The sequence below is a fragment of the Oreochromis niloticus genome, linkage group LG14 (assembly GCF_001858045.2).
Source record: "Oreochromis niloticus isolate F11D_XX linkage group LG14, O_niloticus_UMD_NMBU, whole genome shotgun sequence".
Taxonomy (NCBI): Eukaryota; Metazoa; Chordata; class Actinopteri; order Cichliformes; family Cichlidae; genus Oreochromis; species Oreochromis niloticus.
Window position 1 is genome coordinate 14,379,935 of NC_031979.2, and position 26,910 is coordinate 14,406,844.

The window sequence follows — 26,910 nt, forward strand, 5'->3', positions numbered from 1 at the left end:
AATCTCCGGAGACACACCGAGAACAGATGAGAAAAGTGCTGATCCAAGGAAGTGATTCTAAACTTTGCCTATGCCACTGTATCAGCTTAGTGCTGCTGAGTGGAGATATATAGCTGGGCACTGAAAAAGTTCTGTCTGTGCAATGAATGAATTTACCGCAGTTCCAGCCGCGTGATAGTTTTACGAGTGTGCTTAGACAGAACAGCTTGTTTGATGTGGCTCGTTTAAGCTTTTCCACGCTTTTACGAACTAGACGCAGCAAGCTAAGTGTTTTTCTTCACAGCACCTGAGCCAAAGAGGAAAAAGAACTACACTAAATTTTCTAAACCATGTTTTGAGCTGCAGCTTCTCCTCCCTGTCAAACACACATAGATACACAGCAGGCAGCAGTGGAGGCAGAACCCAGATGAAGTTGCCAAAAAACTACTCTTATTAATGTAATTGCAGTCAAAGCAGTATGAAGACAGTAAGAATATTATATCACTCAACCTGTAGAAAAATACAATATTTTTTAACCGTTCCTACCCATATTTGATTGTTTTACATGACCACTGAGGTAATATGAGTTACAAATATGATCAAATGTGTCTGTATGTAAGTATTATGTTTGCCAAATTGTGTCAAATTATGCTAAGTCTTGGATGAATGCCATCTCTTTAGCACCATTATCTGCTTGCAGTGAATTCACTCCAGTAGCAGAATGAGGAGAACGAGAGCGATGACTGACGATATAGGCTCTGTGTTTAATTTTATTTCTGCAGTAACTTATATTTAGCTGTACGGATCTGCTTTATCGTGGAAAGCATGAGGCCCAAGCTGCATATACGTGAAGCTACAGGTGAAAAGAGCAGAAGCTCTTTTCTCAGGAGGTGGGTTGCAAAACAGCTTGCAGCTGCACAGCAACTCTGTATGAAATTTGCCATCTGGGTGTGTAGAAGGGTGTCAGCTGAGCTATCGGCTGAAAAAGTTTCCAAGATAACGCTGCAGCTGTAAACCTGACTGTTCTGTTTGTGTGTGCGATATTTGTGAAAAGTGCGACCTTCTAAAGTCTATAACCCAAGTCATACTAGCAATGTGACAAAAGCAGATAAAGTAAGAGCAAGCCGAAAGAAATTAAAGAAATGACAAAGAAATTTTGGAGGGGAAAAGATCATTAAAAGAAAGAGAAAGAAGGAAACAGCAGAACAAGGCAAAACATCAAGGTGACAAAAAGCAACAAGAAAAAAAAGGTGACCTGGGCAAAGTGAAAAGATGGAAGATGAGAGCGTGAGCGATATGAGGAGAAAAGGATTTGCTTCTCTGCTGAAGGAGCCAGGTTACTTGGTTTTGAAAGGTCTGTGAAATCCTCAATAGGCGACACTCCAACTGATTCCACCTCTGCATGAGCACTGCAGCACCCCTTAAAGCAACATTTCACTTCAGTCAGGCCCTTTTTTTCTCTCTTGTGGCAAACAGTATTTCTGGTAACATCACTGGAACAAGGGACTGTTAGTTACATTGATCTACAATCATCAGCTGTGCACAGTTTTTTCCCCTTTCACCTCGTAATCAAGAAAAGCAAACAATGATGACACAATGCACAGATAATTAAATATTCAGACCTACTCTGCTTAAAATTGATCAAGTGCAAATGAAGTGACTGCAGACAATCACTGGTCCTCAATCAGCTGAAAAGAGTCTAGAGGTTGATGCTTTTGTTGTCCAAAGGTAAAGGGACAGCAGATCTATGGCTCCCCCTAGTGTTAAAACTTGAAACCAACACTTAAACAACAGGACTCCTCTCCACCGTCTTTATGCCTCTTTCTTTTGATCTCCTTACGAGTCCCAAGTGTCTCATTTCGGATCTTCTTTCTCTAACCCACACCTCCTCACTCACACACCCACATCTAACTGTTAAACATGCTCCTTTCCCCTCTAGGGGCTCATCTCACACCCACGCCATTACCCCTCCTGCGCACTGCACCATTGGTACAAATTAGGCATTTAACTGCTGCTCTTATCTCAAAGACTCATCTTAAAATAGTGGTTGAAGAGAAAGTGGTTCAGCTTCACATCCCAGCCTTGCTAGAAACACACATATATATACACACAGACACCCATCAGCGACCTCCAGCGGGGTTTTTAAAACTGAGTTACACAGATGTGCGCTCGTAACTCAAAGATTATCTTTAGAACTTGTGATACTTTGGCTGTGGTCAGATTTGCCGGAGGCTACAGACTTACCTGGAAGAGCGACCTATAATTTTAAAGGGAAAGGATGAGCGTGCGTCCAAGAGACACAAAGTTAAACTTGGCAAGGTTCCCTTCCTTTGACGTAAAGCAGTGTGGGAGAGTAAGATGAAGCTCCACCGTGGCTTTATCCTCCAGTGACCTCAGTGAGACCCAAGGAGAGCTCTCCCTCCTAAATGACGCCTAACACCCCTCATCAATAATGGACAAATACCAAGGAGCAAGACAGTCGTGCTTTTCTAATGTTCAAAGCCCGTACCAAGGAGAAGAAAAAGTTCAAATTACTACACCGCAGTGATAACATCATGACTTTTTCTTTTTAACATACCAGTGCTCAGATCTACGAGTCTGTGTTTGTCTTTCATGGATTTAATACCAAGTTGCAAATTCCTTTTAAAGCCAAGAGAGTTTCAAAGAAAGGTCAGTCAAGCATACTCATCCATGATGAGGGTTTGACCCGATCTGGCAGAGTTAGGTCCTGTCTGCCACACTCCCAAACAGCAAGTCAATAGGACAAACTCATGTCCTATTGGTTTACGCAGTCGGCCAGTGCTGACACAAGTGGAACATCAGAGGGTGTGCGTGTGTGTGTTTGTGTGTGTGTGGCTGAGACACAGCACGGGGTAAAGAGGAGCCAGAAAAAACTCATAGCTGCACGTGTTCAGAGTCCAGCTGATTTTTCAAGCTGTGGAGTTCAATTATTGATGAGAGTCGTGTTAAGAACACACTTTAGCTCACTCAACAGACTAATGAAGCGGAGATGTGTGTGAAAGTGTTGCCCCCACTATTGGACCCGTATTGATTAATCATGAATCGGTGTAACAGAGTAACAGTAGAACTGATTCTGTGCTGGGTGTAAGTTAAGGGTTATGTCTTTGTTTAAGCATTTGATAGAACAGGATAAGCCACGGGGAATTAATAAGTCACTTTAAAAATAGCAAAAGTGTGTCTAAGTGAGAACAAGAAGACTGCAAAAAAGCTTCAAGCAATTCTTCCTGAGTAATAATCTTTATTCCTCTTCTTTTAGTTTGGATCTGCTACGTCTAACACTTTAATCTGTATTTAAGTAAAAGGGCTTTTACAATAAAAACCTATTTAACCATCTACCAAATCGCTCTTCATGAGCAAAATGTAACTTGTCTGATTTCACTCATACTGTGTGATTGCAACTCTTCCTGTAACTGTGCGAGCGTGCTTGATTAAGGGGAATTTCCATTTCCCTCTAATTAGTCTGCACCTGTCAGAGCAGAAAAACCTACTAACTTTATCAATTTTTTTAAGGACGGCATCAACATTCATTACTCTCAGGCTCAATCTAAGCAGATGTGCAATCAGCCAGAGCTAAAACACCTGTGCAAGTGTGAAGGGGCCATTTGTCTGAGTACACGTAAAGCCAGACTGGAGCAAATATGACTTTACAAGAGAAGCGTTTATTTTTAGTAATAGTAACTTTATTCGTGTAGCACTTTTTGAAACACACAGCTACAAAGTGCTTCACAGTTTGAATGAAAACACATTAAAAATAAGCGTACATATACATGCAAACACAGAAGCAAACAGATTTTCATCCATTCCTGCATACACACTCCTACACACACATATTAGAAGAACAAAAATCTCTTGATCTGCTGGGATGTTGCAACAAAACCATTTCTGAAGTTTACAGAGAATGATCTAAAAGAGCAAAAATATCCATTCACTGGATGGAAATGCCTTGTTGACGTCAGAGGTCAAAGGAAAATTTAGAGACTGCTTCAAGCTGATAGGAAGGCAACAGTAATTGGAAATAACCACTCGTTACAACCAGGGAATGCAGAAGAGCATCTCTGAGTGCACAACATGTCAAAGCTTGAAGCAGGTGAGCTACAGCACCAGAAGACCACACCAGGTGTCCATCCAGTCAGGGAATAAGAACAGGAAATTGAGGCTACAGTTCACACAGGGTCACCGAAACTGAACAGTAGATTGGAAAAATGTTACCTGGCCTGATGAATCTCAATTTCTGCTACAAAATTCAGATGGTAGGGTCGGAATTTGAGCATAAACATCATGAAAGCATGGCTCCATCTTGCCTTGCATCAACAGTTCGGGCTTCAGTTTTCTTGGCACAATTTGAGCCCCTTAGTAACAACTGAGCATTGACCACAGCCTTACCTGAGTATTGTTGCTGAGCACGTCCATCCCTTGTAACCACAGTCTACCCATCTCCCGATGGCTGCTTCCAGTAAGATAACACACCATGGCACAAAGTTCAAATCATCTCAAACTGGTTTTTCGAACATGACAGTGAGTTCACTGTACTCACATGGCCTCCACAGTCAACAGATCTCAATCCAACAGAGCACCTTTGGGATGTGGTAGATGTGGAGATCTGTGTGATACCGTCATGTCAGCAAGGACCAACATTTCTGAGGAATGAGTTCAGCACCTTGTTGAATCTATGCCGTGAAGAATTAAGGCATTTCTGAAGGCAAAGAGTGCCCAACCTAATACTAGTAAGGTATACCTAATGAGTATACCTGTAGACGAGCACTTGGTTACAGTCAAGTGATCCAGTCCTTTACGAGTGTTTGCTTTGCAGAGGCTGGTTTTCATCTTTGCTTTGTGCTGTCGGCTTTGTGTTCATACTTAAACTCTAAAAAGAAAGATTGCGGTCAGACTTCATTAGCATAGAGTTTTGCGTTAGTGTGTGGGATTGCAGCCTAACGTTTAATAAGAATCACGAAAACAATGCGTTTCAGATCATTTTACAAAGTAATGTAATGAAATTAATGTAACAAGTATTGTAACGAATTAAGTAACAAACTGCATTACTTTTAAGAAAGGTAACGAGAACTGTGCAATACATTGCTTTTCTTGAGTAACGATCCCAGCACTGGTAGCAACAAATGTTTAGGTTTTAAAACTGATTGAATAATTTCACAAAGCTTCTCCTACAAATCTCAGCTGTAGTCCTGCAATGAAAGCTTTAACAAAGACTAACAGTTATCAGTTTTTGCAGTCAGCAGGACTTTGTTACTTTGTTTAATTTCTTTCCTGAGGAGAGTGAGGTCTTCAGATCCAGTTCACCTATACTTGTCAAAGCCTATAATATAGCTTTCTATGCTATAAGAGTTATATTTAATAGGCAATAATACTAAGATTACTAAAGCTGTGAGATAATTGTAGAAAATAAATAAAGTACTGCATCCTTCCTGTTGCCATGTTAAACTGGCAGAATGAAGTGGTGTGACACTCATACTAAGACTACCTCAAATTTGTACTTGAATAAAGTGCTTGAATAAAACTATACTGCAGCTTTAGCATGTAACCTAACTGAACATGTACAATCAAATCCCTGATTAAACAGACCGCCCTATCTTGTAATTACAGTACAAAATGAGGCGCTCTCTTTCTCCAAGTCCAAAGTAATTTATTACATGACTGGTTCTAAGCCAAAGGTGTCACAGGATCTTGGCTGGTGTAATACCAAGTGTGTAAAGCCCTTCACAGTTTAACACAACCTCTACATTCATAATAGAAAAGACTCTAAAGCAAGAACTAATGCAGGCACCTTAGATTCTTCTTCATTTTTTTATTTTTTTTATTTAGTGGTGCAGAAACGTAGACTGTGATGCACAGATTGTAGACTTGTATGGTATTTATAAAGTTAGATACATGACTGCACACACGCAGGCCACTTCTGTGACCGGCTGACCAATTAACTATTTAAAGAGGACACCAGCTCTTCTGTTAAATATTCACTTGTTTTCCAAGATGAATAAAGGATGAGCAATTGACGCATTTATCTGAGTGTTTGTGTGTCTGACTGTGGCGTATCTGTTTCTGTGAGTGTGTGTATTTACTCGCTCCGTAACTCACTGGTTAGGAGCGCAACTGTGCGTCTTGGTTACAAACTACAGCTTCCCATCTCTGACAAACGCGCACGCACACTGTTGCGCACACAGAAACAAATACATACACAACATGAAGTGAGGAAGAACAGATTAGGGTCTAAACTCCATGACACACTGCAGAGGCTATAAATAATATAATATTATCAATGTGCTTCCCTAAAGATCATTTTTAAAGCATTTGTATTTTTTTTAACAACGCCCATTTTCGCCCACCCAATACTTTGCTCTTCCTTCTCTTTGTGTCTGTGAGTAATAAATGGAGTGCAGCGCCTGAACAGTTTCTCCTTACATAGGCAAAAGCTTGAGCATAAACACTGTGGGTGAACAGAAGGGCTCCGGTCCACAGAGGAGAGGCTTGTGACTGGTTTTAGTCAATAAATTGTCACTGCTGCTCTTTGGGTAGTCAAACACAGCTGTTATATTTTATTATTTAACATTTATTTATATTTCTCATGCTTTGAAGTGATGTGGAGCACAGAAACAGTTTCTGACTTGGGTTTGCAGCTTAGGGCTCAAATCTCTTATTCCTGATTTAAAGTGGACACGAAACACTACACCATTACACCATGCAGCACTACTCTGCAAAACTGTCAACTGGTGTAAAGCTGGATTGAAGAAAAAAGTCTTTAGAGGTTTTTAGAGAATGTGTAGCACCACCTTGTGAGAGCACAGAAAGTGACGTCACTGGGTTGGATGGTTGGTTGCTGCTATTAGACTTACATTAGTTAGTTAATGTACGTAAGATGCAATCAACACCGTCTGTGTGCAATATTGAAGTTTAATTTAAGTTATCTCAGGGTTCGGTCTCTCTTTTCCCAAACACACACAACCAGATTACAGGATAACAGCTGAAGCACGATCAGGAATACTGACGTCCATCCGGCACGTCCACAGAGAAAATAGATTGGTGTGTGACCAAAAACAACAGGAGCCTCTGAGGAACACATGCCATAATTATGAAACCTTATTTCATGCTTTGGTTTAGAAATTCCAAGCCCAAATGTAGATGAAGGAAATCTGTGGAGATTTTTTCCTCCAGATGCATCCTGATAGATGTCAGATTCTTATCAGTCATTCCTTGGTAAGAAACTTAGTTACATAAAACTCATTGGCACTGAAATCGCTTTCTGTACTCGCACACTCTAAAAACTAACTTTAAATCCAGCTTCACAGACAGTTTGTTAGTGGAGGGATTACAGCTGTAAATTAGTCCTATTACATGTATAACCCTTTTCCACAAGTACCTACTCGGCTCAACTCAACTCGGTTTTTAGGGTTTTCCATTAGGTGGTTGTACCTGGTACCAGGTACTTTTTTAGTACCTGCTCAGCCGGGTTCCCAAGCGTGCCAAGTCAATCCAAAAACATGACGTCAACAGACCGCATGTCACCAATGAGTCTGTCAGGGATGTCACGAGTCATGAAGGCGACTCCTTCACAGAAATCAAAACTGCCATTTTTGAAACCCGGAAATGAGGGAAACAGCCATTAAAAAAAACAAAAACAAATCCGTGGTCCCTAAGTCAGACAAAAGGCCATAGACCAGGGGTGTCAATCTCACTGGCACCCCTGACAGCCCACACATGGCAGGCCACATACAGCCCACTTTGATGGTCCAGACCAGTGAAACTCCCCTTCCTGTCAGTGTAAAGAAGTCCTATATTTAACTGTTTTTCTACAAAGTAAAAGCTGCTGTGAATAAGAAAGAAATCTGTCAGCACGACTTAAATTATAAGAAATAAATGTGTAAAATTACAGAAAAAGTTCTGGTGACTCTTTGCCCAGACAGTCCATTTTTTTGTTTCGCTTTTTAATTATTAACTGTAAGAATCATAAGAAGAGAATCATAAATGGCTTCAAGCGCACACGCTGAGCCGTGGCTCTGTGCTACATCCAGCAGTGTCTCTGCCATTCAAAGACACTTTTTTAATAGTTTATTTTATGTAATATTGATTTACTACTAATAGAGAGAAAACACATGAGGTTCAAGGCCTGGACAGTCGAGCAGGGTAGGTACAGGGCTCACATCCACTTTGACATGACCTTCACTGGCCTTTATGGCCGGCATGGTGGAGCAGTGGTTAGTGGTGTTGTCCCCCTATTCAAACCTCCAGGTTGGCTGCAGCCTTCCTGTGGCCTCGCTGAAGTTTGCATGTTATCTCTTTGCCTGCACGGGCTTCCTCCACCAACCCAAAGACATGCTTGTTGGGTTAACTGATTATTCTAAATGGACCATAGATGTGAAGTATATAATGTGCTGTATGGTTAAAATTTGATTTCTAGTTAAAAGCAGTAAGACTAGTACATTACACAGTACTGGAGTTCCTTTTTGATTTGACAAACCAGTAGCAGAACCTGAGGGATCTTTTATCAAAGAGTTGCAGGACTGGTGGTGCTCTATAGTGTAATTCCAGCTAATAATCTGTTATTTTTATACATTTTATTACATGAAAGATGTCTCCAGGGAGGGAGCTTTCATTACTGCAATTAGAAGCAACTATAATTGTAATGAACTGCAAACTTTTACTTTTATGTATCTTCTGTAAGCTCATACCACTTTAGGACCCTTCTACTATAGCACAAGTTTACATGCCCATGGTGTCTTTCACTCTAACACTGGCCATCAGGATGAGGAGTTCACATGTTCACGGGAAAAAAGTGGTGCTGGCCAATCACAAACATAAAAAAGTGCAGCGGAGACAAAACCATAAAATTGGAAAATTATGGGGATGTTGAACACATAACACAGACTGAAAGCAACACGGCTGCTGTGTGAGTGTGTGAGAGAGGAAAAGCACTGTGCAGGAGTTCAGTATTAAAAGTCCTGTATGAATGCGGGCAAGCTTTGAGCACTTTGGTCAGCAGGACTGGAGGAAGATTTATTTCTATCCATAAAGTTTAGTCTATTTGAAGGCTGGAAAGAAAGCTGGCAAAAATGCCAACCGTGTAAGTTAACAGAGTTATTAACGTCACAGCTCTATCACGAAGACACGGAAGAATCTGGTGGATTATATCCAGTATTTCATTAGATAAAAGTTTAAAAGGCAGTCTTGGTTTTATTGTTTCAGCTACAACCTCAGTGGTCTTTACTGGTCTGAGAGCAAGTATAGAGTTCATATAAAAACATGTTTCATGCTCCCAGTTTCTCCTGAAAATGCAAGAAAATGTCAACGCTTGGGAGGAAGAGTAGAGTAGACCGAAGGGGACATTTCTCATTTGATATCAAGAAAAATAAGATGCTTTTTAAAGTGTGTGGAGCAACTCTGACCAATAAAAACACAACAAACTTTTTACACTTTATATTGTAATCAACTTCAGACTGAGTCTAGTATAATCTTATGAAAGAATTTAGATGTCTAAATTATGACTAAAACAAAATGAAATTTTAGTCATAAGACTATCAGACTGTCAGAATTAACACTGATTTTACTGACTGGTGAGTATCCGCTGACTTCATACCTGCTGATGTGAACTACCTTTGCAGTACAGAAAACCCAGAGTTAACCCAATAAGTTATCCGAATAAGCTGAAATCTTACTTCATGGTACAGAACTTGGAATACATTCCTACCACTATAAATCTAGGGAAGTCATTTCTAGTATCAGTGTTTTACAGTGTGGAGAATTTAATTCACATTCTGAAAACAGCAAAGGCTGAGTAGAAATGGCTGATGCACACAGACTATGAATTATGCACAGAACAAAATCAGCAAAGGCTGCAGGGACAGAGAAAGAAGTGAGTGACAGGGGAGGAGAGAAGCAACTGCAGGGACAATGTAACTCTGTCACCTTCACAGCACAGTCGATCAGCAGGCAGAGCTCATTTAATCAGATGGACTGACAAACATCCAGACTGTCTGAACACACACACAAACACACATACACACACACACTGGCAGTTCAGTTTCAATCACTTCAAGCGAATTTTCATCGTCTTACAATCATTTTCTAGAAACTTAGCTTTGTCCTAACCTTGAACCAAGTCTCTGTACAATAATTATGGGGTCTTTTTGTCTCCATCCCCTTTTTAGGTCCCCGCGATGTGACTGTGAAAACATGAGCAATACAAGTACACACACGCGTACTCACAAACACACATTAGTACACCCAAGAGCACATGGCATATGCTTCATAATGTGACCTTCTGCCCCCTGGAGGTTTGAATTCCCCTTCACTGTTGTGCCCTTACCCAGCATTCCCCTGCTGTATCCAATAATATCATGGCCTTTAGATTAATCTTTTTCCCCACTTGGCTGATTGAATTGATGTCTGTTTTAATTCAGCGTGAGTAATCAAACATCGGCAGAGTGCATTTGCGTGCGTAATAACTTTGGAATCTAGGTTAAAAGGGGATGTACTCGATTCACGCTTTTTGTTTGTCGCTCTGGAGGCTGATTGAACACAAAACTTAGCTTTCAGCTTGATATTTATTCATTGTAGTGGAGTGTTCAGGACTAACACGCACTGGGTTGATGTCAAAATCCATTTCCGAGGCTACGTTCTGGTACAGAGCAATCACCGTTTCTCTAAAATGCTACTTACAGCATCACAGTGCATCAGTATCTCCCCGACTTGTGTTAACATTAGCCCAGAGAAAATGTTAAATGCATATGTTCTGAAATGAACACTATGATGTCACCATAACCTACATAGTCAGGGCCCATATTAACGATATAATGAACATGCACACACACTGAGGTAATTTGCTGTCTAACAAACACTCACTGATGCTCTTGCACAACTGAAAGGACTCACCTACGCCCCACAAACAGGCACACACACTCATGAATAATAAACTAAAGGGCATGTGAGGGCACTCTGTGGAGCTCATATCTACATGGAATTTGCCTCTTCTTCCTCTTTCCATCTGTGCACTTTGGATCATTTGAAAGAATGCCTGTGTGTTCCTGTTTTAAACCCACCATACACCTTGCTAATATCAGGTTGGACCTTTTTGCTCGGAGAACTGAATTAATTCTTTGTGGCACGGATTCAATAAAGTGCTGGAAATAGTCCTCTGAGATTTTGGTCCATGCCGGCATGACAGCATCACACAGTCGCTGCAGATGTGAATTTCTTGTTCCACCACATCCCAAAGGTGCTCTAATGAATTGAGATTTGCCTGTGGAGGATTTTTCGGTACAGTGAAAGAAATCAGTTGGAGATGATTTGAGCCCACAACACAATCCAATCCTCTGCTGTCCAGTTTTGTTGAGCTTGTGTGAACTGTAGCCTCAGTTTCCTGCTCATTGCTTTCAGGGATGGAAGAAGGTGCGGTCTTCTGCTGCTGGAGCCCATCTGCTTCACGATTGAGGGATGCTCTTCTGCATACCTCGGTTGTAACGTTAGCTCGATGCACTCTGCATTCTCCTCTGACCTAAGACATTAACCAGGCACTTGTTCATGTGGATCCATATCATCTGTTCTCATGATATGGATCCAGTCCATCCATCCATAGAATCACCCATTAGCATCATCACAATAATGCTGATCCACGATCAACATTGCAGTTGACCAGTCACATTGTTGTGATGTCATAGCTTTCCAATGTGGGGGTGGGGAAGACAAAAAATGCCCTTTTTTTTTTATATGAAAAAAGAGGAAGCTGCTGTACCGAATGAGAGCCCTCACAGGCACAAGGACACCCTCTTGCTATGAGACAGATCTTTCAGATCATTCTCTGTTAACGTCTTGATGCATTCTCAATCATCCAGGAAAGTAAATCTCCAAAAGTTTTGTGGGAGAAACGTTTCATCACTCATCCGTCACTTGGATGAGTGACGAAATGTTTCTCCCACAAAACGCTGCGTCCAGATGAACAGAATCAACTTTTGGACATTCTCTGTTAACCCTAAAGATGATTATTCAAGAAGATTCCTGTAGATCAGCCTTTCTGGCACCAACAACCACACCAAGCTCAAAATCACCTTTCTTCCCCATTCTGAGGCTCAACTTGAACTTCGGCAGGTCATTTTGACTACGTCTGCATGCCTAAATGCTTCAATTTGCATATTCTGCCATGTGATTAAACTGATGTGCCTAATAAAGTGGTAAGTGTACAGTTCGGTTGCGCCAGGTTTGGATCTTCCATACATAAAAGCCACTATACTTTACGTAACTATTTTACAAACTCGAGTCTTAAAATATAATGTTTAGACACAGCACCAAACAAGCTGGGCTTGAAATTGCTTTTAGTTAAGTGTTTAAACTTGTGGTCAGGATTTTCCAGCCTCTTATAAAATATTAAAGTATCATAAGAACAGATTCATTGTTTTAAGGGATCACAAGCCAAAAAGGTTAGAAAATGCTCTCTCTGTTTTGTCAAGTCACAACTCCCCTCAGCTCACCCCCACAGAGCTGGCAGGGCTTTAAAAGGAAAGCACATTAAAGGGTCACAGAGGGCACTTGACTGAATTGCATCTCTTCCTTTGGGGTGTTCATGTGCTAATAAAAGCATTTTTATTAATATCTTGTAACCCTTTTTTGGGAGGGTGAAGTCACGAATGGTTTTGTTTGTTTTATTTTTTCCCCACATTAAAAGACCCCCCACAAAAAAACTGCCTTTATTAGAAAGCACAGTTATAGATCGTGGACAGAGAGCAGACGTAGCAAAGGGCCTCCGGTCAGACTCAAACCCGGGGCCGCCGCCTTTGATAACCTGCTCACCCCATGAGCTAAACTGACGCCCAGTTTTATCTCTTTTATGGTTACAACTAAGTTCAAAGGTTTGCTTGTTTTACATGCTAATGCAGGGAAATGTTTTCTACTTAACAAAATTTCAAATTTCTTTCTTATTTGTGTGCGTCTGAGTGAACGGACTGCTCAACTTGACCACCGACAAGCACGCTGACCTGGAAAAGGTCGTGGGCAGCCAGCTGTTCTATTAGGTTACCATGGCAATAGCCACAAACTTTTAAACACACACACACACACAGGCCCTCGAACGCACATATGCCAATATGTCCCCAGGCAAATGCTAATAGCGGATGGCCATATGAGCTCCTTTAGCCAGGTTGATCCAACAGAGATACAGACTCCCATCACACTCCTCTCTACACCCCCTTTCTCCATTGGTGGGCACAGAGAGGTGATGGAAAAGTCACGCTCTGAGCTGCCAGATCTTCTAAACCAACACAACAACGGAATAAGTTTAGTCCGTGTTATTATTACACTGACTGTAATACAGTGAAATATGTTGGCAGGATTTTGCAAAGAACCACTGATGAGGAAGCCCCAGGGAACGAATGACAGAAATATAGTTCATGGAAATGCTAAGCCAGCAGTGTCTCCAAATATAAAACACACATGGACACTAATTTTTTAAAACCACACTATGCAGTTTTATTGATTTACTTTGTTGAATAAGAATATTTTATTTCCTCTGATTCCCAAGTTGTTTTTTTATTCCGTTTTGTCAGCGTGGACTCTCAGTTCACACTGGATGTTTTTTTAAGTTTCTAATTGAAAAAGAAACATTTAAGCAATTAAAAAGATTCATATTCAGGTGTAAATTAAGATTAATGAGCTCTAACAAGCTGAGGTAAACAACAGAGAAGGCTTTACTCAAGCTCATCCCCCTCTCTTGTCCTCTCCGGAGACGACCAGGCGATTCAGGCAAAGAAGCTACGTGTTACTTTTCTTGCCTGGGGGCTGAGCAGCGATCCACAATGTCCCGATCACACTCGCTCAAACCACTCACCAACACGGCGCTTAGTCACAGATGACGAACTTGGAGAAAAACAACAAGCACATGACAGCAGATTCTACCAGCGCACAAGGAGCATGAACCGGACTACCTTCAAAACAAAAAATCATTTAACAGGAGATATTTGAATGATGACGCTCATTTTCTACCTGCTGTGTGCACACTCTGATACACTGAAAAATATGCACTCGTATCAAATCCAAGGGGTGCTGACAACTCTTAAAGCACTGCAAAGCATTTGTGAACATGTATTTTGTACATATTTAAAGAAAACACCCATAAATCTCGGATTCACAAAATTAAAAAGGGAAAAAAAGAACCTAAGCATGTGTGCATTACAAACATATGCGCTTGTGGTGATGCTTGTTGACATGTGACTTATTCAACCATTTTTTCTGCCACAGTTAGTTCTGTATGTGCCGGCTAGCTCAATACAGCATGCAGCTGAAACTATAGCTTATTATACTTAGTATTACTTACTTGATGAATGCATCCATCAGAAACAGAGAGGACTCGGATCAAAATTATTTATACAGCACTCAGAGCTAATGATCAGTTAGCTTGGGAGTTTCAAAAGAGATCAATAGTTCCCATTATGCAGTGGGCATTACAAAGCAAGCATGACCTTAGAAGCATGTAAACGCAGAGCATGTGGGGGGAGAGCTTGAAACACTGTTTGATTTTTATCCACGCTTCTCTTCAGATGTCACAGATGTCGGAATCAACCAAACACTAATTATAAAAAACTCTCTTCATTACTAACTCTTTAAAGAGAAATGATAAGTCTGTCAACATGACCGAACATGACTTCCTCTCACAGAGACACACAGGTAAGGTTACCTGTAGGCCATGCCTGTCTGACTCTTCACCGTGTCGTGCAGCGACAGCGAGTGGAAGTTGAGGAACTCCTCCAGCTGCTTGAGCTCCACCACACCGTTGGGTTTGTTTGCCGTCCACAGCATCAGAGGAGGGTAGGGTCGCGTTCCCGTCCCCATAGAAGTCTTTCCGACAAGCCTCCCCTGTCCCAGGCCTTGGGCCTGGACCCCACCCTGACCTCCACCCTGAATCCTGGACCCCTTCTGTTTCGGGTTGGGGATCTCCGGGCACGTTGCCTTGTACAAGTACATCTTCCAGCTTTCTTCTTCACTTTATCCTCCCCTTCAATCGCTCCTTTCTGCTGTTCGCATGTCCCACAATCATGTGCGCTCAGAGTAATCCAGGTAGGCCCCTCACCCACGCACAGCTACACGGAGCAGAGGAGCGTGTGTGTGAGAGCATCTGATTAAATCTTAGTGTGAAGTATTCCTCCAAAATAAAGCTGCACAAGTCCTCCTCTTATTCAAAACAAAAACAAAACATCCAGCCCTGAAAGGAGCCTTTTTTCAAACTGAAATCTGGAGTCCAGTCTGTCTGCAGGCTGCTCGTCCACACTGGGAAAACAGGTTACTTCCTTACATGTACTTCTCCATGCACCAGGCCATATATGTTGTCTGCACATATACACACATGACGACAGATTAACTAAAGGGCCAAACACACAGTCCCTCTCCTCTCACACACACACACGTAACACACACACACCCACACACTGATGCTGTCACTTTGCCCCCTGCTCAGCCAGTCTACATTATAAGCTCAGTTTGGTTTTGCTCCCTATTAAATAGCATGGGAATCTGGGACATTTTTTTCTCTCCCTCCCTCCCTCTCACTCTCTCACTCTCTGTTTCTCTCTCACTCTCTCCTTCCTTTTACCCCTTTTTCCTCTCCACCCCCCACCCCCTTATCCTCTCTCCCACCCTGCCTTTCCTCATCATCCCTCTTTTGTCTCCCAGTATTCCCTCCGTCACAAGCCCTTTCACTTACTCCTGATTTTCTCTCTCGTCTCTCTTCCAGCATTCACGTCTCCTGCCATTTGCTTTTTGTCAGCCCGTCTCTCACACTCGTTGCACTTTTAAAGCAGTCACTTTTTTTCACTTTCAACAACCTTTAAATTCATCTTTTTTGCCTCTCTTTTCCTACCCTGCCCTCCTTCTGCTCCTTCTTATTCTAAACAATGTGTACTCTGCAGTTCTGCCCATAACAAACACGTAATATAAACACGCAGACACACATACTCGAGCAGACGCTTGCACGCGGCCGACGGCGTGTTATTCAGTCGTGCACAGTGTAAGAGTGGCGTTTTCATAATTAGGTAAACCAAAAAAATAAAGTGGAAAAGCCTCTGTTTTCTCGTCTTTCCTTCTTCTTGACTGCACAAACACACACACAGTATATAATCTCTCCCCTCTAGCCTTCTCATGGGAGCGTTCAATGACATCATGTCTGGTCCTCCAGTGGATTGTGGGAATCATGAGGAATGCCACTCTTCCATATCAGGAAATTTGAGTTAAGATACACACTGTCACTCTTTCCACAAGTAGACACATACACAGATGATGGAATTTCAGTCTTCCATCATCTGTGTATGTGTCAGTATAGAGCAAATACTGCCTGACTGCTCCTCATTTTATCCTGCAGACATCCAGTGGCAACAGCCAAAAGCTATATGCAGGAACTGTAGAATCTATGTGATAAAAGAATTTGTTTGAACGTGGGATATTTCGTTTTGGGGGGGTTTTGTTTGTTTGTTTTGGGGTTTTGGGGATAATAACCTCAAGGCTTACTCTTCTGTACCTGCAGGATGTGAAATTATGGCAGACTATTAATGCAAAAATGACACATGGAGGTTGGTAAAGAGGCAGCTGTGCTTGTTGTCCAGCAGGGTGGGTGGAAAACCTGATCATGCCTGGCAGCTTGAAGTCATCTGAGCTTATGCAACGCCTGAGTGTGTTTACAGTGTATTTATGGACCTGGAATATTCACGTCCATACTATACATTGCACACACCTTTGATGCACATACATTCGAACAACAGATGCTCTCTGTCGTATTAAAAGCTCCAATTAATTGCACTCTTTTTCTCTCTGTCTCACTTGGATTTTTTTTTCTCTTCTGTTTTATATTTTTAATTTTTATTTTGGCCTCTGGTGTTCACAACAGTCACATTCTCCTTTGAGCCGCTCAACATTTAGGCAGGTGAGTCACTGATGAAGAAAAGAAAAAAAAAAACAGAGGGCGAATGATGGAAGAAAAGCAAAAGAGGCACCAGGACGGAGAAGCTGGGACAGTTTGGGGGCATGTATGAGCAGCAAAATTAGGCATAAACAACCTTTTTGTCCCAGTCCTTGTTGTGACACAGTTCGAGTTCCTCCCCCCTCATTTATTCTCTTTTAACTCTTTAGTTCATACGTTTCGACTCTCATTTTAAAACCAGCTCATTGTTCCCTGAGATTAATTAGTCGTCTCTTTCATTTTGTCCCCACCACCCCCACATATCCTCCCTCCAGTGAGCGAATCCCCATATAAAGATTGCATATTACCGAGTGCCCACGGTATGTTAGGAACAGGACAAGTTTAGCAGCTTGCGGACGACGTTCAAAAAGACACACCGGTCATGTGTGTGGATGCTGTAACCTCGTATTATCTGCAGTGTAATAAAACAACATTTCTGTGTTGTTTACGTGCAGGAGAAGAAAAAAAAAGAAGCCTCGTGGCAGCAATAATCATGTCAGCGATCAGTCTCCAGCCCTCAGGGACTGTCCTGCTCCTGTTTAACACCAGTGTGCCGGCCTAAATTCCCCCACTAACTCCCATTGTTATTATCAATGAATATCTATATTAATGCTGAGAAGAGTGAGGCAGACAAAATTATTTCATTCGCCACATATGACATAAGAACAACACACCGATACATGGCAAAGACAGCCTGGAAATCTTTGTCTTTTCATGTGCTCTTTTAATCATTGAAGAGGTGTGATCTAACAAGAAGAGAACATATTATGTGACTGATAAATATTTTTAACACTTATCTCAGTATTACAGTGTTTCCATATTATGGGATGGATACTTTAGCACGCCCGCATGTGTGCAAAAGAATCCCAGCTGTGTGAATCAAACTGCCGATCTTGACACCATCCCCGTGTTTCATCCATCAAGCTCTACAGGAACATGTGTTTTTGTTCTGCAACAATAGTATCGTGTTGCCACACCTTTGTCACACCTGGTGCCGAAGGTATCAGGAAATATAATCTCAATACACGGTCAGACGAGGGCAACGATACTGTTGGCTGTCATTATTCGGGTCAGTCGAGTTTTATTCCTAGAACTGTTGCTGCCTGGCTTACTGTACGCTCTGAAAAAGCAACAGGGTTTAATGAGATATTGATTCAGCCCAGTGTAGATGGAAACACAGGTACATTACAAACTAATCGTAGCTTGTGAATAATTCTGCTGATCATCTCCAGGCCACAGGAGTTATTATGTGCTGCTTTTTATATGGTCCATTTCCATGAAAAGCATTTATCGTCAGGGATGTGTTTATGTAGTTTTAAGTCAAAAAAGGAAAGACTTTGTTAACAGGGTCGGTGCTAATAAATTATTTGACTCATCAATCTAGGTCACTCTGTGCAGACCACAAAGAAAAACAGTATCTACAGAGGTCAGAGGATAATGTTCAGACTGCTTTAAGCTGACAGGAAGACAACAGAAACTCAAATAAGCGCTTATTACAACCAAGACATGCAGAACAGCATCTCTGCAAAATAATGGTCCATGACACAAAACTCATTTAAAACCAGTTTCTTGAACATGACACTGAGTTCAGTGTAGTCAAATGGCCTCCACAGGCACCAGATCTTAAGCCAGCAGAGTACCTTTGGGACAAATTTGCAGCAAGTGTGCGATGCTGTCACATCAACATGGACCGAAATCTCTGAGGAATGATTTCAGCACCTTGTTGAATCCGTGCCATCAAGAATTAAGGCTGCTCTGGAGACAAAAGGGGGTCAAACCCTTTTAGAAGCCAGGTGTACCTAATAAAAAGTCCAGTGAGTTTAAGTATACTGTTGCCTCAATTTGGACATGAACAGAGTGTTTGCATTGTAACATCTAGGCTAAATGTTCCAAAGCTTGTCCCTGACAAATACTCACTATGTTCTATTTAAAAACTAAAGTAATCCATAATATCTTTGCAATAAAGGGCAAACAAATAATGATGAAAGGTAAGTTTACGAGGTTATTTCTCAGTATCTGGCTGCAAAAGAAAATGAAAACTCAGCCGCATAATTAATTTGGCTAAGCAGAAAATGTTAATTAAATTTTCAATACCTGAACAAAAGCAATTAGGGAAAACATCGTTTAAATACCCTGTTTTGTCAAAGAATAAATAAATGAGCATTTAATGAATTTGTGGCACAGAAAGGAATGCATTAGCACGGGGGTAGAAAAGGCAATTTATAAAGAAGTGGTTACAAAGCAGATTATTTCTAGTTATGGTCTGTCCCGAGTTTCAAGACGAATCACCAGAGAGCTAAAAACTGCATCAATTGTTCTGATTTAAATTAAGACAGAGCAGATAGCCAGTCATCGCATGATGTTTGGCATCACGTCAGCGGCTCAAAGCACAGCGCTGGCAGATGTGTGTGTGTGTGTGTGTGTCTCAGGCACGAGTTGGCTGACTGGCAAGACGGAGACTTGTAGAAGGGTTCATGCATTTCTAGGTCAGAGGAAACTGTTATCTGTTCTTTCAAGTAGAAGACTGAATCCACAACATAACAGTTGAGTCAGAGTGATTGGACAAAATGGTCAGTACCGATTCTCTAAACGGAAACAATTATAAAGCTTTTTTTTGTCCATGTTAGAGAGGGTAAGTGCACATGTGTGAAGGTCGTGCTAATCTTACAGTGATTCACACAGTGTAGGTTTTATTGGTGGCACATTGAGCTCACCACTTTGGAAATATGCCCATTAAATGCACTCACACACACACACACACACACACACACGCACGCACACTGTCCTCACGTTCCACACGCAGCTGTAGGGCTGTCAATCAAACCGCGAGAGGCTTTCATCATACTTTTATGAGCCCGTAAATAAAGAGCATGTGAAGTGTGCAGCCCCAAGCATGTCATCGGAAAGACTGTTTAATACCATTTGAAGTCACATTAGAAAACAGCACTCCGATGCTTAATGTGCGTTTTTCGTTAGACAAGTCGGGCTTGTTTTTACTTAATTCTTTGTTATAATATGTCTTTGTCCAATTTTCTGAAACAATTTGAAAGCAACACAAAAAAGGCAAAGAAGTATTTTGTGGTAATATCACAAACAGGCACCAATCCACTGAGTGCACCATTCCTGCGAATTTGCACCGGGGTGCTATGATGACAGCGTAAAACTACCATTATTGATGCACATGCATCATCTTGGTAATGCAGTACAGTATTTTTTTTTTTGCAAACTATTCCAAGCTGCCTTTTTGTTCTTTTTACCATTATTCCTAAATACTGCTTCCAGTTTTCCAATAAGCCAGTGTAGGCAAAATACAATGTGCAACACTGGGGAAAATAATCTCCTTTGTAAGTTTACAACTGAGCCACACACACAGCGTGTGCACGTTCGTGTGTGTGGGTGTACAGTTTGATTCTTTGACCCTCCGCCAGTTAATTTTTATGAAGACTGAACAAATAAATTTGGATTATAGCAATCCTTTCTGAATGGCTGCTCTGCAACATAAATGAATCCATCAATATTTGTGAGACCTCAACCTTATTTAATCACAGCGTGTCCCTTGCTGCTTTAACATTCTGGTCTCTTTTCCCTGCTCTGCTTTGTTTTTTCTAAATTAAAGGGAACAAAGCCAAAAGCAGCGGAGAGGACAGAGAATATAGAGAGGGAAGAAGAAGGAGGGAAAGGAAGAGGCAGGACTGCAGACTGATAAATGTGGAGCTTTAGGCTTGAATGATTGGAATGGGACACAGATGGATTAGGCATTTAGCAACAAGAGAGAGCAGTGGAGCGATGAGAGGGGGAGACATTGCAAGGGGGCTGGGGGAACCCGATACTAAAAATATCCATGTGTGAGGAAAAAAAAAGAAGAAAAAAAAGACACTCGCTGCACTAGTCTACGTCAAAAACATGGGATTAGGAATCAACGCTATTGGTGCTTCCTGTCTGTCAATCACACAGAAAAGAATGAAAACACTCCCTCCAGCCTCCATGTTTTGTCACCATGGTGGTGGAAGATGTCAACACCGTCTAATTCAGCGAGACAGATGCTTGCTATTAGCATTAAGGACAGATCTGGTGACACAACTTTAAGCCGAGGTCGTAATGACCAGCGTGACTCCTGTGACACACAAATGAAACGGTTGGACGGAGGGGGAACCGCTTGTCATCAGATAGCCCTGAGGGTCCAGCACAGAGATACTTGAACAATCTATCAGTGTGCATGCACGCACTTTATGAATTTCCTGACAGTTGCACAAACAAACTTACCAGTGACGGTGTTAATGATGTGTAGATAATCATAAAAAAAGACTTGACGCTTGTGTTCGTGTCCGTGTTTGTGTGTGTTCCAAAGTACTTGTGAGGTGAGTGCATGATTCACCTCACAAATGATTTGTGCTCATCAACAAGCTGCTCTGTGTAACACGTTAGGCCATCAGTCTGTTTGCACTCTCAAGTATCTACAATCACTCACTGACAAACATGCCCACACACACTTAGACAGGGTTTAACTGACCTGTACAGCATGCCAGTCTTTTGTGCAACTGTCTCGTCTTTGCCCAGGCCAAACATTTTCAGGTACCAGTTGGTTTCCATCTCTCTGATTACGGCTGCCTTGTTTCTATGCTGTGCCACCTGTTTCCCGGAGGAGGAATTGCGCTTGGCATCCTGGGAGTTGCTGCGCTGGGCTTTTAGCCCACTGAGAGAGGCCACTGAGTGTTTTCGGTGCACGTGGGGAGGCTGGTGCCCGCCGGGCCCTCCGATGCCCCCTCCACTGCTTCGGGCAGCTAGCATGGCCCCAGAGCGTGGCCCCCTCCCCTCAAGAGCAGAGCTCGGAGATCAAGGTGAAAAGAGCGCACTTAAGGTTTCCAAATGTTTCTTGATCCTGCACCTTCGTTTGGAGATGACGGTTACTCCAGCCTCAATGAGTGATGCATATCTCACTGTCCTGTAATCACCCAGCAACGCTCTCAATAATTTTTAGATACCCTCTACCAAACTATCTGAAACTGTCCTTAGCTCTAGAACTTCTTTCTCTTTGAACTTGGTTCTTTTTCTCTCCTTTCTGCCTGTCAGTGTGTCTGTCTGTGCAGAGTGCTCCCTGGTCTCTTATAGCCTCATCCAGCTTGAAACAGGATCCCAGTTTCCTTGTCTCGTCACAGCCTGCGCTGGCCTAAAAGGAGGGAGCCAAACACGACTGGGTGTCAACAATGCATACACACTCGCACAGTCTCTCACACACACAGGAGTACACAACATATCTGAGTTCTAAAACAGCTGAAAGAATTATAAAAAGATACGATAAAACACACATTGCAAACGCACAAGCCCGAGCTCATAATGCACAATTATAGAGAGAAGTTGTAAATTGGAAATACACACTGCACGTGATTGTTTGAAGCGCACACCCCTTTGCTTCTTTTTCATCTATAGCACTGACACCACTGCAGCAATTTAGATGTTACAATATAAACAGGGAAACCCAGTTTATTAAATATTCACAGTATTTTAAGTGACCAAAAAAGGGCACGGAACTGCTGCCTAGATTACTATGTTATTTGAAGTTGTATTGCATGTGTAGATTCTGTGTGTGCGTGCTCGCAGATTTCCATGCAAGGACGTGTGATTTCATTTTTCTAAGCAAAGTTCGATGCTCAAAATTGAACCCAACATTTCAATAATGTTTTTTTTAAACCATAGTCAGATGTAAATTATATTTCCTGCCAGAATGTGCCAGAAACCGGTGAACAAAACAGCAAAGCACAATGGTGCAAAGAAGGGGGAAAGTGAAGGTGAGTGGAAGGACCCACTCGGTGCACTCTTTCAAGCATTGTCTGTGGAGAGGAGAGGGATAGCATGCTGATGAGATGCAAATTAATGTCAGGAGAGCATAGGACCTATGGGGCTATTCGCCACCTGACTCAGCATAAAGCTAGTCAAATACAAGCAGGAAAGTAAAAGCAAAAGCAGGAAAGCAGAAAGAGGATTTGGGCTTATTGTGGAGTTCATTTAAAAGCAGGCTTAGTAAGGTGCCGTCACTTGAAGGCCAAGAGTGAGCTTTGCGGGAAAGCTTGGCACATAATGCAGTCTCCGAACTTTCGCTAACTTTCTCAAGTGTCTTGACTTCTGACAGAGGTAGACAAAAATGCTCCTCTTTTATATTGATCCATTAGTGGTTTATTATCCAGCCAACAGACCTTAAAAAGCAAATGCATGCACCAGTTTAAATGCAAAGTGGACACCCAAAGATTGGTGTCCTCAGAGGTCAAGTGAATAGATCAGTGATGGAGTGTCAGCCCTAAATTATTCAACCAAGTAATGGGAGCCTGATAGCTCACTGGACATGTGTGAGGGGCCCGGGGCAAAGGTTGGGGTCAGTGCTGGCTGCAGGGTGAACCTCCGCCTGTGGTCAGCAGCTAATTTGGATTGGAAACTTGCTGGGACTTTGCACTTTGTTGTTTACGCAGTATCTTTTTAAAATGTCTGATATATTAAAAAAACAACTTAAAATATCAGAAATATATATGAAATTACAGACATGTTTCTTCAGTTTTTACATCTGGTTCTATGAAGAACTGCATCAGTTTTTTCTTTTTCCATTTAGCCAAGATGTTAATCGGTTGGGGAATTTCTTCTTGTTGCACCTCTTCTATATGACTGCTAGGTCACCTGTAGGGTCTTCAGTCAGATGCTATCAATATTCAAAATGTCACTCTTTTCTTCTTCTGTTGGCGGAGCAGAAAAGTCTCCCTGTCGTCTCCTGCAACTAGATCTCAGTTTAGGTTTTACGTCCAATACTTCTCTTCTTTCCACAGTAAGAACCAAAAGCTACTTTTCTCTGACTTGTCAGCCAAGTCTTTCTGGCTTCTTCCAGTTACTCCTCACATACCAACATCAGTGGCATCCTGCTTCCACAGGTTAGGTGATGGTTCTTCAGCCAGATCACTGCACTAACAGCAAAGATCTGAGTATGTCAGTCATTTCTTATACTAACTTCTTCATTGGGACAGTTAGCTCAAAGATAATTTTGTTCTTCGTCTTACTGGACGAAGAATTACTTACTTACTCACATTACTACGCACGGGAGGAGACATGAGTTGAACCTACATCCTTTTTTGGGTTCAAACACATAGAGGTTCGCTTGTTGCCCATCATTTTGTCAATAACAACTGGTTCCCAGAGGACATTCCAGGCTCCAGTTGTCCAGATTACTCTATGTATCTACACAGATCAGTGCAATCCTACACTTGGAGTCGCTTCAGTTGCTTGCCTAATCAAATCTAAAAATAGACATTAGTTGAAATGTACCAGAGTTAAAGTGATCCCTCTCCTTTAATCTCAAACATTGTTCTGCCATAAAGCATGTCATGTTTGCATCCATCCTTCACATTACTGCCATCTTGTGGCTACAACTGGCTATTGCTACTGGAAACTGCTTGCCTTGGATGCCATATGAAACTGTAGCATGTCTTCATTTTACGACCCATAAACAATGGCAAGAGCTTGTCAAGCTGAGAGGCCCAGAGACTTTTCTAGTTATCTGTGTTTGTTCATTGTGGATAAACTTTCGGTCTGTGATGGGAGACTGACAGGAGACTAGTGTGAGAACTAAGCTGCTGCTGAAACTACTTTCATTGCTCAGTTATGAACCACACTTTGTGTGGAAACAGCTGGCAATAGAAAAGAGATAAGCTTCTGTCATTTACCAATAGATAAGTTTTCTTACTGACCACAAGTGTTGGGTTCATTACACAAAAAAGTAATGTATAACATTTTACTTGTTGCTAATGCATTACACTATTTTATTTATTTAAGAAAGTAATTTGTTACACAACTCTCATAAAATTACTAAATCACACTGTGTTAAAATTACCAGTTAACAATCTAAACCTGAGGCAACAGTTCCACACACCAACATAAAACCCTGTGCTAATTAAGATATACATAAGGTCTTTATTTTAGTGTGCAAGTATGAATACAAAGCAAACATGAAAACCAGCCTAAAGAGACTTAAAAGCAATCGTCACAATGATTCTACCTTAGAAACATGAACAGGTAGAAACGGTAGGCTGCAAACCTGACTGAGCATCACTTTTTTACCTGTTGAAGTTCTCGCTCTGGCTGCTGGGCTGGGGTCGGCACACATCAGCTTTTTAATCACTGTGGGCTCTTAGCTTAGCTTAGCTTAGTGTTAGCATGCTGTCTGTGCAGGTGCTTACAAAGACCTGAAATTGTGTTAGCGGTTGCTTCTAGCCTGGATGCTGTTTGCACATACCTGTCACGCCCTTGTCCTTCTGTGCAATAAAAATAAAAGTAACGTCTATATCTCCACTCCTCAAGAGCTTTATATAGAGCTTAATATTTTTGTGCAGAATATTTATTTTTTACTTTTGATAATTTATGTAAATTTTCCAATGATACAATTTTCATAGTGTTTTCTTGCTTCTTTTGCTAAAGAAATGGTTCTAAAAACGTCCTCCACCACTCTTCATTGTCAGATAATAGTAAAACATATAGTAAAATAGTAAATGTTTGGGGCAGTATGGTAGATGTTTATTTAATTATACAAATAATAATAATTTACTAAGACATCCATGTAGAGTACATGAAGCTACGGGAGGCTATCAGCACATTTAAAGAATAAAGGACAGCATAAAATGGTTATTATTTGTCTTGTTAATAGGTGGAGGGTGCTTTTTGTGTGTCTGTGTGTGTCTGCTTCCCTTTCTGCAAAAGTCACTGCAGCCCTCTGACATCAAATCAAGTTTCCTTCTTCTTACACTGGAGAGTAACATTTAGGCAGGTAGTAGTTAGAAGTGTTATGTGTTAGTTGGCCAGGATTTCACATGGCTCAGAGCTTTAGCATCTCCCAGTGTTAGAAGTTAATTTCCTCCTAGCTTAGTGCGTCCACTTTGGGTCTCTTGAGATAAACCAGCATATTTCCAAAGTTCACATGGACCTGCACTCACCACCTCTACTTGGAGACCTGTTGCCCTTCAAGGTCATTTAGAAAATTTGTCACACAGTGTGTATCGAACCTGACCCGTGTGCAATGTCGGAGTCACTAGGGTGGAAATTCTAGCACGAACAAAATCCGTCATTCGTGTTGTTTTCATGAGCTCTCACTGAAAGGTAAACTGATAGTACTACTACTATTACTACAGCAAATACTACAATATAGGTGGATATACAGACTACATATATATAGAGAGAGAGAGAGGAAGGGTGAAATGCAGTAAAGGAATGGTGAGAGAGTGATAAAGAAAATGTGGTGACATTATAGAGTTTAAACAAAAAGACACACAAACACGCACACACACACATATGTACTGCACAGGTGCCAAACTGTGTGGAGCAAAACAGGACAGCTGCTCCTTCCACTATTAAATTAGAAGACGCATGTTGAGCCTTTGCACCTCCCACTGGTCTCCATTTTCTCTCACAAAGTGTTTTTTTTATATGTAGCAGCCATTTAATTCTCTTTTAACGAAAGAAAATTAGTAGAATAAGATATATGCAATATTTTATTTTATATTTTTATAAGCAATATGTCCTGGAGTGTTGTAAAACTAAGGGCAAGGAGCTAGCTTCACACGTCCAATACCCTGCTAGTGTTCTTTCAACAGAAAAGAAACTCCTTTGATTAGAACAGCTCCTGACAGGTTAGTTCGTTTTATCTTCAATATCAGATGCTGGAAAGAGATAATTGCAGCTTTGAAATATTATTTATTGCAGGCGTTTTTCTTCTCACTCCACAGGGGGGAAATAGACTGTATAAATACAGTTAGTGACAGGTGTCAGCTGCCAACACTGTGATCTTCTTAACATGCGCCTGAAGTATAATAGTAATAGAAGAAGGAATATAGCTGTATAAACTAAATGAAATATGTCTTTGTGAATTACACACATACAGATCACCAGGAGCTCAAGTGATCCTTTACACGCCTGGGTCCCTGAGTGCAAGGTATCATTTTAAC

The 26,910-nt window shown here is 41.4% G+C and overlaps 1 protein-coding gene across 2 annotated transcripts in view; it reads right to left on the minus strand.

Moving 5' to 3' along the window:
• Window positions 1-25,174, minus strand: part of kcnab1a (potassium voltage-gated channel subfamily A regulatory beta subunit 1a) — a 119,123-nt gene extending 93,949 nt beyond the window's left edge. The window contains exons 1-2 of one of the 2 annotated variants that reach the window (XM_005474540.4): window positions 25,034-25,174; window positions 21,450-22,106 (exon numbers count right to left, since the gene is read on the minus strand). In XM_005474540.4, coding sequence (XP_005474597.1) covers window positions 21,450-21,727 — 278 coding nt within the window. In that variant the 5' untranslated portion in view covers window positions 21,728-22,106; window positions 25,034-25,174. Of the gene's footprint in view, window positions 1-14,668; window positions 15,436-21,449; window positions 22,107-25,033 lie in introns of those variants that run through there. The other variant, XM_005474539.4, reaches the window with a different exon arrangement.
• Between the last annotated feature and the right edge of the window lie 1,736 nt (window positions 25,175-26,910).